General features: G+C 39.9%; 1 protein-coding gene across 1 annotated transcript; it reads right to left on the bottom strand.

The window, feature by feature from the left end:
* Positions 1 to 1,446: 1,446 nt before the first annotated feature.
* SRP9 (signal recognition particle 9) lies at positions 1,447 to 11,653 on the bottom strand. Its single transcript, XM_081224017.1, has 3 exons — positions 11,445 to 11,653; positions 6,649 to 6,717; positions 1,447 to 2,662 (listed from the first exon to the last, which is right to left on the bottom strand). Exons 1-3 carry the CDS (start codon positions 11,514 to 11,516, stop codon positions 2,543 to 2,545), a joined length of 261 nt encoding a protein of 86 aa, XP_081080143.1. The 5' UTR covers positions 11,517 to 11,653; the 3' UTR covers positions 1,447 to 2,542.
* Positions 11,654 to 11,897: the final 244 nt, after the last annotated feature.

Raw genomic sequence — 11,897 nt, 5'->3', positions numbered from 1 at the left:
GGGTTCGATCCCTGGTTGGGGCACTAAGATCTCGCAAGCTACACATGCAGCCCCCCCACCAAAAAAAGTCCATGAAAGTGTGATTATAGTATCCAGAAATACTTCCTAATAAAAGAAAAAAATCAAGAGTATACAGCATTGCGATTTTCAGAATACATAATTTGGTGTTTTATTATTTATATGGTCTTTAAGAGATTCAATACTTTCACCACCAATTAGTTCTCTTAGTAATTTAATTTTGTGTAGGTACAAATAAACATGTTTTAGATTTAAGGATTTCAGTTTCCCCCACCACATAAGAACACTCCCCATGGGGACAATCTTGTTTCACTTCACCTGCCAAAAATGGCATTTGATAATAGACATAGCTCGGTAGAAAAGGCAAACGTTACTTATAAGTAACTATTCAATTACAATTATGAGAAAACTTAAGAGCTGGCTACTTATACCCAGTCCCCTGAAAAATAACAATCGTAACAATAATAGTAATAATAGCTACCATTTATTGAGCTTTACTGTGTTCCAGGTACTGTGCTAAGGGCTTAAAGGGGATTTTGCCATTTAATCCTCAAAGCCCTATGAACACTACTGTCAACCCAATTTCCAGAGAAGAAAATGGAGGCTTCGAGAAGTACTGTCTCAAAAGCCACAGAATCGGGGAACACCAGAGCCAAGATTGCAACGCAGGCAGTCTGCCTTGGAACCCCTGCTCTTAATCACTGCTGCAAGTTACAAGGACTCAAAGTACTCAAATAGAAGTCTCCCCCATTCCCGGTTATCTTCATAAAGTAGTGTTAAAAAGTGAAAGATGTAAATGAAAAAGAAAAAGGCCAAAAAAACCTCTGGTTATCCTACTATAGGTGGAAAACACCAAAACCCAAAAAACCCTATACTATTTGATGTTACTTTTCTTAATCAAGAAAACAAAATGCGGGGCTTCCCTGGTGGCGCAGTGGTTGAGAATCTGCCTGCTAATGCAGGGGACACGGGTTCGAGCCCTGGTCCGGGAAGATCCCACATGCCGCGGAGCAACTAAGCCCGTGCGCCACAACTACTGAGCCTGCGCTCTAGAGCCCATGAGCCACAACTACTGAGCGTGCGCGTCTGGAGCCTGTGCTCCGCAACAAGAGAGGCCACGATAGTGAGAGGCCCGTGCACCGCGATGAAGAGTGGTCCCCACTCGCCGCAACTGGAGAAAGCCCTCGCACAGAAACGAAGACCCAACACAGCAAAAATAAATATAAAATAAATTAAAAAAAAAAAAAAAAAGAAAACAAAATGCCATAGCGTACAGCTCAGAGAAAGTCATATAATAAAAGTACCAAGAAGCAAAATAAATAAAAATGTATATATAGCATCATTAGGCTCACTTTAGTCTAAATATAGAATATCCCAGGCAAGAAATAAGTAATTCTTGAGAAGTTAAAAACTTAAAGAGAAACAATATATATTCATGTAATATTTTATTTACTGATCTCTCTGAAACATGCCAAAATTCATATGGCTAATGGAACTTTCCATGTTAAAACGCTGATCAACGCAACAAATTCCTAACAAAAAATATTTTAATGTAAGAATCAACATGTAAGAATCAACATTATATTTAGGTGGTAAAACTCAGGTTACAAATATAAGATAAATATCAAATAATATACTTCTGATTTAATGGAGAACAGTTGTGAGAGTCATGCTTAACACCTTGATTAAGTAATGAGAGAAATGGTTGAGGTGTCATAGAGGTATGCAAAAATTTAACAGTTCAAATAATCCTTAGCCCTTCTGAGAAAATATAGATGGCAAATATGTGGCAAATATTTCTGTAATATGGTGGTTTCGATCCATTAGTGAGCATTCTGTTCATGCATTTAAAGTAACAGCAGATGTTTCTGAGCACTGAAAATTAGATTCAAAGTTAGTCTTTGCTCAACAAGTTAATGATACTATGAATCCCTTATATTTAAAAATATAGTTTAAATTTGTAAAGTTTAAGGTAAAGCATACTTGTTTTCATAGTTATTTTTAGATATAATTGAGACTACACTACCATATATAATCAGCTATACTGCTGTGCACAGTTAATTCTCGTTACCGTATTTTATATTTGCTGGTCATCAACAGCACAAAATTTATGCTCCAAAAGAAATATATGAATCCAGCAAAATGGTTCCATTTAATTTTTCTTTTAAAGACAGATTAACTAAATTTAAGGAAGAACTGGCTTTTCTGATATCTCATTTTCAAATTACCGATACAAACTTACCAGAGAGTAATTATTTATTTTGCCTAACATCAAACAATCTGCAAAAAGTTTCCAAGATAGAGCCATTCCTTGTTCCATTTCCAAAAATAAATAAAGGCTTTCTAACTGAAAGCATTTACAGTCCTAGCTCTCTAAAGTAAACATTAAAAAACAAAGTACAAAAAATGATCTCTTGGCTTCTGAATAGCCCACTTAGTTAAAGTATTTCTTGTCCCAACACTTTCTCAAATTCAAAAGATATTTTTACTTCCTAAGAACATGACAGTCTTCATGTCAAACCATTCAGTCTGTTTCCATGGCAACACTGCGGGATTCCTTGGCCACCATAAGCCGCATTAGTTGACTGTGGAATTTCTCAATCTTCTTTACATCTTGAGCTTGGTCTGTTCTATACACCAGACACTGTCAGAAATTTTAAAAGCACACATTAACTATGTAAAACTGGATTATCAATGACGTAGCAAACACAGGCTTGGATAAAATTTTGAGTCTTTTCCTACCACTGTTTCGCTCTACTTCCTCTGGAGGTCATACTAAAGGAATTACATGCAAGTTTCCAAGTCCCCAACAATTACATTCCTTAAGTTTAGTATTTTATAATATTTCAAATGCCACTGCTGTGGTTAAAAAAACAAACTGAACTCAATTAGAAGCTTCTCAAAAATGACCAGTTGAACAATGTATTCAAATTCTGCCATGGTCTGATGAGAAGACTTCAAGATTGGAATTAGATATTTTCTCCCTGGGATCTGGTCATAAATGATTGAGTTACAGTGGGAAAAGCATATAAATCCTAGGATCCCTTTCTCTATTTGTGAAGTGGGAGGGGGGAGGGTTAATGATAATTTTTTAAAAATCTGGAATCCCTTGCTTACTGCTGGTCACTACCTAAATCAAACAAGATAAATCTATTCAACCTTGATTTTCTGACATTACTTATAATTTTTAAACCAAACCAAATTCTTCCTTGCTATAAATTCAATTCTTCATTAGACAGATACTTAAGATCTGTTTATCATTGGCCATAAAACCATTTGTTCTAGAATCTTCAAAATTATCAAATTTAAGCTGGCAGTCTTTTTTTCATCTTGTAACACTGATCCATTTTTCTTTAGCCCATCTTAGATTCATGTGAGTTTTAAACAATGGGAACTTCATGATCCTACAGTAATATTCATCAGCTTAAGTACTTTGGAGTTCAACCCCATCATGCCCAACTGATCTGAATTCATACAGCCTTTAAATCACTTACTTAAAAAAATTTTACCTACGCATTGTACAAATTTGTCTAACAATTTTGTAAAGCGGCCATAATCATCTCCACCGTTTCAATTTTAGTATATGTTCTGTAGAAGAACAAATACCTTCTCACTACAGTTTAGTGAGAAGAACAAACACCTTCTCACTAAAATACACGGAAAGATTTTAGGTCCACAGAAGACAATATTATAAATCAGTCATGGCGTTGGAAAAAAATGATGCATAAATGCAACTATAAAAAAGACAAAGCTCCATGATGATAATAATGAAGTCTAAGACGAGTTTTGTGAAGGAATTATTAGCCATTAAAATGAATTACTGAAGTATACAAACTTTTCTTTAAGAGTCATTAGAAAACAAATTTTTATGTTGGAGTTGATTCATATATTTACTGTTTAGGAGGATGGGCTTGATTGTATCTTTGGTCCCTTCTAGACATGGACTAGTTCTCAGCAGTTTTAAGAAAGGGAACAAAAAGTATTTTTCATATTTAGGTCTTGCCACAGGAATCATCAATTTTAAATAAAGTTCTTTCCAATAGTGCTTACCATGAATCCTTAACTATATTTAATCATTACCAGAGGCAAAAAGTTATCATCTGGAGATAAAGCCTCCTGTACTGAATTCAATTCTGCATTTTCCTCTATTTTTAAAGCAGGATATACCAATTTCTCTTCAGTAGATATATCTATTCACTCTGCGACAATCATAAGTAAAATTTTTCTCAATGTGAATGCTCGAGATTCAAGTATACATTTACTGAATCTACTAAGTGCAGGCACTAGTGCTAGGCACTTCCACATATTTCATTTACACTCCACAACAACCCAACTGGGTAAGCAGACTATCACCGTGGCACTTCATAGACAAGAAAATTAAGGCCCCAAAAGCCAAAATTTTTGGCCTGAACTTTCCCCAGGATGAAATGCTGGTAGATGGCTAAGCTAGGATTCAGATCTCTTGAATCTAGGTTTAGCACAATGCAGCTCAATTTATTCTTCCTTTTTCACATTTTCACAGTTACTTCACCAAACTCAACTGGTTCTTGCAAGACATGGTAATCATTAAAAGATCTGACTTCACACAACCTCACAATGGAACCCTGAACACAAATATAGTAAAATATATGACCAAACAGTCATTTTTAAAGTCACTATTAAATTTTTAAAAGAATTAATCCATTAAAAAAAAAAGTGTTGGGCTTCCCTGGTGGCGCAGCGGTTCAGAGTCCGCCTGCCGATGCAGGGGACATAGGTTCGTGCCCCGGTCCGGGAAGATCCCACATGCCGCGGAACGGCTGGGCCCGTGAGCCATGGCCACTGAGCCATGGCCACTGAGCCTGTGCGTCCGGAGCCTGTGCTCCGCAACGGGAGAGGCCACAACAGTGAGAGGCTCGCGTACCGCAAAAAAATAAAATAAAATAAAATAAAAATAAAAATAAAGTGTTTGCTAAGTACCCTCTGGGTCAGGACACCATGCTAGTCACTACAAATACTGGTAAGAATATTACTGATCTATCTTTATTTTGAAGCTCACAATCTATTAAAAGTCGAATGTGATAAGACAATTGTGAAACAGCACAAAAAGAGGCAGAAATAAAAGTAAGAGATGAAGCAATCCTTTTGAGCTGGGTTTTGAAAGATAAGCAGCAGGCTTGTCACACTGGGGCAGGGGTGGGATTCAATATTGCAGAGATGGAAACAGACTGTTCAAAAGCTCAGAGGCCTAAGACAGCATGGCATATAAAAGGAGCCCTTAAGTAACATTGAAAAGACGAAGATTAGACAGGATATGAGGGTGGAATTTACATTATGAGTGATAAGAAGCCACTAAAGTTTTTTTTTTGGTCACTAAAGATTTTTAAGCAGGGTAGTGACAACCAAATTTGCATTTTTAGAAATCACTCCGGCAGGGCACCACAGGACGACTAAAGGATGAACTGGAAGCAGGGACACAGTTAGAGCCTATTCTACTAGTCCAGGTGAGTGACGTTGAGCCCTTAAAGTTAAGAGGTTAGCAGTCAAGATGGAGAGTTCATGGCAGAAAATGAGACGAGGGAGCTTGAATCAATAATTCACAAATGCCCAGCAAAATGTATGGAACTTATCGGAGGATCAAAATACAAGTTTTTCAAATGAAGGAATAGTTAACGTGAGAATGAGGGAAAGGAAGGGACCAAAGATGATCCCCAGGTTTCTGAGCAGGTAGACAGACGACAGTGCAACTAACAGAGAAAAAACAGGAAGAGCCAGTTTGATAAGAGATGATGAATTCCATTCTAGACAGGCTAATGTTAACGAGTAGAGGAGGCAGGATGCTCAACTTAGAGCTAGTCAGGAAGCCGAAAGAAAAATATGAGCTAAAGGTACAAAACTGGAAACAGACAGATACAGGCCGTACTGGACTTAATGGGTTGGTCCAGAAGTGGTATGAAAAGATCAAGAACAGAATCCTGGAGAAACCAATATTTATGGGGGCACATCAGTGAAATAATTAGCAAAGAAGAATGAAACAGAAAATGAAAAACAAGATAAAATGGAGCACAGATGCCAAAATAATAATTTCTAAAAGAAGTGGTTTTCTCAGAAGCAGCCAGGAGGTCACATAAAATATGAACTGCTGAGACTACTGGGTTTGACATAAAGGAGCTGCTGCTGAGCTCTCACCAAGAGCAGTCTGAGTGGGAGACTTCATGCAGAAACCAGATGGCAGGGGGGTAAGGAATGAATGGGGTGTGAGGAACAGACAAGAGTGAGCAGACAGGGAAGGTCAGAAATATAATTATAGAGCCTATAACTTGTGTTCAAATACCATTATTTACTTCTCACACACGTATAAAGAAACCTTTACCCCTCATAGCCACTTTTGGTCTCGACGTTCCTCTTGCTTAGGGTCCGAAGAGAGCAGTTATTAAAGTACACTTAACATACTGCATTAATGAAGCAAGTTGAATTACCTTTCCAAGTGCCTATAAAAATAGCTTCCAGACCAAGGTTCTTGACTTGGGAATGAAATGTGAAATAAGCATCCTAATGGGTGACCTGCATAAATTCTATGTAAATAACTTCAAACAAATGATTAACTCAAACAAATCTGAAAGTATGCAACAAATAAAAATGTATACTTACAACTAAATCATCTGTTACTTTAATACACAAACTCCCATCAGAATGCCTATATTTGAGAACCACACGTGCCTGAAATAAAAATACATATTTAGAAACAGTGAAGTCAGAAGACATTTCTCATAAATAATTTAGTCTTCAGGTGGGTTAAAATGGATCCTTTTAGAATTAATAGCCAAAACATCTAAAGGCACCTTTACTGTAAACTTATTATTGAAATGCAGGAAAACAGCATTTTGTTCATTTCTATTGCTGCAATTTTTTTAAGACTTAAAATAGTCAGGTAGGGCTTCCCTGGTGGCGCAGTGGTTGGGAGTCCGCCTGCCGATGCAGGGGACGCGAGTTCGTGCCCCGGTCCGGAAGGATCCCACGTGCCGCGGAGCGGCTGGGCCCGTGAGCCATGGCCGCTGAGCCTGCGCGTGCGGAGACTGTGCTCCGCAACAGGAGAGGCCACAGCAGTGAGAGGCCCACGTACCAAAAAAAAAAAAAAGTCAGGTATTTTATTTTCAGCCACTTTGAAGAGATGTACTGAAAATTCCCAAGACACATCCACATTCAGAGAGCCTGTGAGACTCTTAAGGTGGTTTGGCATATCTTGCCAGTAAGAATAACATACTGAGGGGTATTCACAGCTTGCCACCTCAAAGTATACCACTTAGGCATAAGGAATGTTTTGAGCTGAAGGCGATTAGCTCTCTGCCCTTTCTGGCCAAAAGCAGGACATAAATTAACCTTTGTAAAGGTGACATAAGTTTCCAATTGTAAAGGTGTTTCCCTCTCCCTGGGAAAAGAGAACAAGGTTTGTTCCCTAACAAACCTTACTAAACGACTCTTATTTCCCATACATTTCCTAGTCACCTTCTCACAACTTACCCCCTCCCAGAAGCCCCAAACCTCTTTTCCTTTGTCCAGCCTCTTTCCCACCCTTTGTTAAGATGGCATATAGGTCCCAAATGCCTCAGGTCACATTTCTTTGTGAACTTCTGTGCGATGTATGTTTCTACCTGTTAATTTGCAGAGCCCCAGTCATAACACCTAAGAGTAAAGGAGAAAGTTTTTTGTCCCCTACAATACCAACACACCTAGCCACAGAGGAATGACAGGAAAAGAAGGGGGAAAAAATAGCAGAAATGGCTAGTTCAGTTCAAATCCATTCCCCAGGAAAAGAGCCCTGCAGTCGCAGTTCATACTTTCCATGTTCCCATGGCTCTCAGGAGGTGGACTCAGGCTAAGTTACTCAGCAAAATCACATCTTTATCATGATGGCACAACATGATGTCTCCATCAACAACCTTCTAAATCCAGAATAACTCCTATATTGAGTGCCATGCTACACAGCACTTTTTGTTGTTTGGTATTCTACAGTTAGGAAGTCAAGAAAATGATTTAGGTATTACGATATCCCAATAAAAGAAGACATCTCCCAATAGAGTTTACAACTTCCATGAACATTATTTTTACTACTTAAATGATGGATTCACAAGTGTACTGCAGCAGAGTCAAGTTTCTTGTTAACCAAGATAAATAACTCTTGTTTAATTTTAGCTAGCTGTTTTAAAAAGTGCTAAGTATCTATAAGCCAAAACAGGAACATAATTTTAAAATGGTTACAATGTAGCACAGGACCCTCAAGACAATTCTGGAAACTAGATAAAAAGGGCTATTAGAGCTTTTCCTACAGCTTTTCCCATTATGCTCTCTGCTCTCCTGGGATTGCAAAAAGAAAAGTCATACCACCCTGAGATTTGTCTTGGTGAGGGAGGAAAGGGAACGCACTAAGCACTTGAGTAGGTATAAATAATGACAACTAGGTTAGGTACCTTTAGACTAACTGATTCTATTTATTGAGCTATTAAATTCAGTTTTACGTATTTAAAAAAATTCAGTCCTCCAGAAACAAAAGGAAACTGAACCTAAAAAATATTCTAAGCATGACAACTACGTAAAGTTTTAGCTCTCACTTAAAAGAATTCTCACTGGGGCTTCCCTGGTGGCGCAGTGGTTGAGAGTCCGCCTGCCGATGCAGGGGACACAGGTTCGTGCCCCGGTCCAGGAAGATCCCACATGCCGCGGAGCGGCTGGGCCCGTGAGCCATGGCCGCTGAGCCTGCGTGTCCGGAGCCTGTGCTCTGCAAGGGGAGAGGCCACAAAGTGAGAGGCCCACGTACCGCAAAAAAAAAAAAAAAAAAAAAAAAAAAATACTCACTGGCGGGTAGGAGAAATGAGAGTTAAAAGGTCTGTGGTACTATAAGAGAGTCCATTTTGTAACTTAGGGAGCACCTAAGTTACCATGTCAGATGCCACTAAGAGAGAAAAAGAAATCAAGGTTCTTGCTTTCTTAGGAACTCTGAATTCAACCAAGCAAAATAATCAAAACATAAGACAACATAAATTAAGCCCTACAAAGGCATATACAGGTAAAATGTTAAAAGAGAACACAAGTAATTTAGATTGGGAGAAGGGGAAGTGTAAAAAGGTTTTATGAAGATGGCTTCAGAAATGCTTTTTTTTTTTCTTTTAGGGAAGAAGTTAGGAGAAAAGCTGAAGTGGCAGTCTGAAGATATGATGCATTATGTAGCTTCATGAGACTAGGGCTGAGGATAGTGGAAATGGTGGAAGACAAAGCCACCAAGATTGGAGAGAGGGTCAGAATGGGGACTGGGAGTCCAGATGTCTACCAGCAGTCAATGAAGAACCAGTTTTAAAGCAGGAAACTGAGAATTCAATTTTTGTGTTTTAGAGAGCTGTGGTATGAGAGTGAAGAAGGGATTTTAAAAACAGGCAGACTGTGCATTACATGGTCCAGAAATAATGCCATCTTCAGTTAGAGCGGATGCAACAGAGAATGGTAAAAGGTGATGGATGTAATCAACAGGGAGAGAAGACAGAATTCCGTAAAACAGATCCCAAAGAGTTCTGACAAAATTTCTTTTCTTTTTTAGTCCCAGCAGTATGGACCGGTAGAAATAGCATGAACATGGGGTTTAGAGATGTGGCTTCAAATTTTAGCTTCATTTCTTAGAGACTAAGCAAATCATTTAACGTAACTAAGATTGTTTATTCATCTACCTCAAGGGGCTGTCTTAACTGTCCACATAAATTACACAAATAAATATATATATAAAATGTCTGTCACATACAAGGTACTCAATATAACTGTCAGTCTCTCCCCACTCATCCCCTCACCTTCCAATCAAAAAAATCACTTTTTAACTAGTGCAAGGCTATCATAAGAAGGCACAAGTTTTTAGGCCACTGGAATTTTCTGATTGGGCTCAAAGATTCTCGCTCTCTTGCCTATACTAGACATGTCTTGTTCACAGCAATGCTCTATAATTACCATTTTATTTTCATTTTCCCTATGACCACATTCTTAAAATATGATTACTTTATTTTATTTTATTTTATTTTTTGCTTTATAACAAATTTAATCAGTTATACATATACATATGTTCCCATATCCCCTCCCTTTTGCGTCTCCCTCCCACCGTCCCTATCCCACCCAATATGATTACTCTTGATGTGAATTTGTATATTCTTTACTATCTTTTCAAATATTTTTAGTTTACACTGTGGGTACTTCTGGACAAAAATCCTGTATTGTCCGCATGGTGTACTACTTAAAGAAACAGATGGCCCTACAAACAAAATCTACCAAATGGAGGAGCCAGAAATTGTGTCATAAACAAAGTACTCAATTTCAAAAATATCTAACTCATTTCATAATTTGTTATTATTACATCTTTGTATTGCAAAGAATGAAACTAAGAATGTTTTACAGCTTCTTGTTACTTATCTAGGTCTAAAAAGCTAGCAGGATTTTTTCTTTTTCTGGCTGCATTGGGTCTTCATTGCGGTGTGTGGGCTTCTCATTGCGGTGGCTTCTCATGTTGCGAAGCAGGGCTCTGGGCACGCGGGCTTCAGTAGTTGCAGTACGTGGGCTCAGTAGTTGGGGCTCAGGGGCTTAGTTGCTCCTCGGCATGTGGGATCTTCCCGGACCAGGGATGGAACCCGTGTCCCCTTCATTGGCAGGCAAATTCTTAATCACTGTGCCACCGGGGAAGTCCCACTAGCAAAATTTCTAATTAACAGGGAGCTGCTTCAAATATTATTTAGATGACAATAAAATAAATAAAAACCGGAAAGGAAGAAAAGTCAAGACCCAAATGCTATATCCTCATCCTTGCGACTTCTTTGTTTTTATTATAATTTTTGTGGGGGCCATGAATGAATTACAGGGATCCATGGGCCCTCTAAAATTGTTTACAAACTTCTACGTACAAATGGATTTTTCTGAGAAAAGGGTGCAAGCATCTCACGTTCTCAAAAAGGCACTGACCTCCAAAAGATTAAGAACCACTACGCTAATGGCTGTAGATGCCTCCAAACTGGGGTCTTTCCAAAATTTCTCTGCGGTGGCAGAAAAACATAACCGTTTTATCTTACACGAGGTAGTACGGGACAAGGGCACCAAAACAGCTGAGGGACAGAACGCCGAAACTGCAGCGGGAGGAGCCCTGCCCTTAGAGACACGTAAACCAACGACAGCCATAAGGGATGTTCAGGGATTGGGGGCGGGGGAAGGCTACCTAAGGGCCCTGAAATGACCCCGATCTTGCCCGTTTCAGGGCTTCACTGCGCCGTTAATAAGGGAGGAACAAGCGGACTTGGCGGGGTCCGTCTCTTCTCACTCACAGAACCTACTAGGATGCTGGAGAAGCTTCGGAGGCCGAGCGGACGGCAGAGAAGTTATCCTGACCGGGGGCTGGGACAGAGGAACTGGCCCCTCCAGTGATTTACCTTCATAGGGTCTGCGAGGTAGAGCTTCTCCGCTGCGCGACTGAACTCCTCCCAGGTCTGGTACTGCGGCATCGTGGGCCCGCTGCAGAACAGGAGGGAGGCAAAGCTACGGACCTGAGGCGACGCGACGCAGCCCACCTACTTCTCGCAGCCACCTCCTGCTGCAGAGACCCAGCCGCTCAACGATGGTGGCGCCTCTTCGCACCAACGCCTCGCTCCATTGGACGGCCCGGACCGCCCTCGCCCAATGGGAAGGAGGGATGTTGCCAAGTAGGAGGTGGAGCCCCGAGCGTGTGGCTCTGGGAGCTGGTCCAGAGAAGTGGAGAGCGGGGAAACGATAGAGGTTGCCACAGCGCCCCCTGTAGGACTGGAGGAGGATCTGTCCCTCTGTTCTTTGGGCTGGACTCCAATGGTAAAGCCCAGGTTTCTTCAGCAAACATTGAGCTGCTTAGT

Source organism: Mesoplodon bidens (genome assembly GCF_964165515.1).
Source record: "Mesoplodon bidens genome assembly, chromosome: 2".
Classification (NCBI taxonomy): Eukaryota; Metazoa; Chordata; class Mammalia; order Artiodactyla; family Ziphiidae; genus Mesoplodon; species Mesoplodon bidens.
Note: the sequence above shows the minus strand (reverse complement) of the source record. Positions and strands in the feature narration are given on the sequence as shown.

Excerpts from the sequence above, each read along its gene's own strand:
- SRP9 (XM_081224017.1), bottom strand. The coding sequence starts at position 11,516 with ATGCCGCAGTACCAGACCTGGGAGGAGTTCAGTCGCGCAGCGGAGAAG. Across the intron at positions 6,718-11,444 it reads ACCTCGCAGACCCTATGAAG|GCACGTGTGGTTCTCAAATA; the intron begins GTAAATCACTGG and ends TTTTTATTTCAG. Across the intron at positions 2,663-6,648 it reads AAGTAACAGATGATTTAGTT|TGTCTGGTGTATAGAACAGA; the intron begins GTAAGTATACAT and ends AATTTCTGACAG.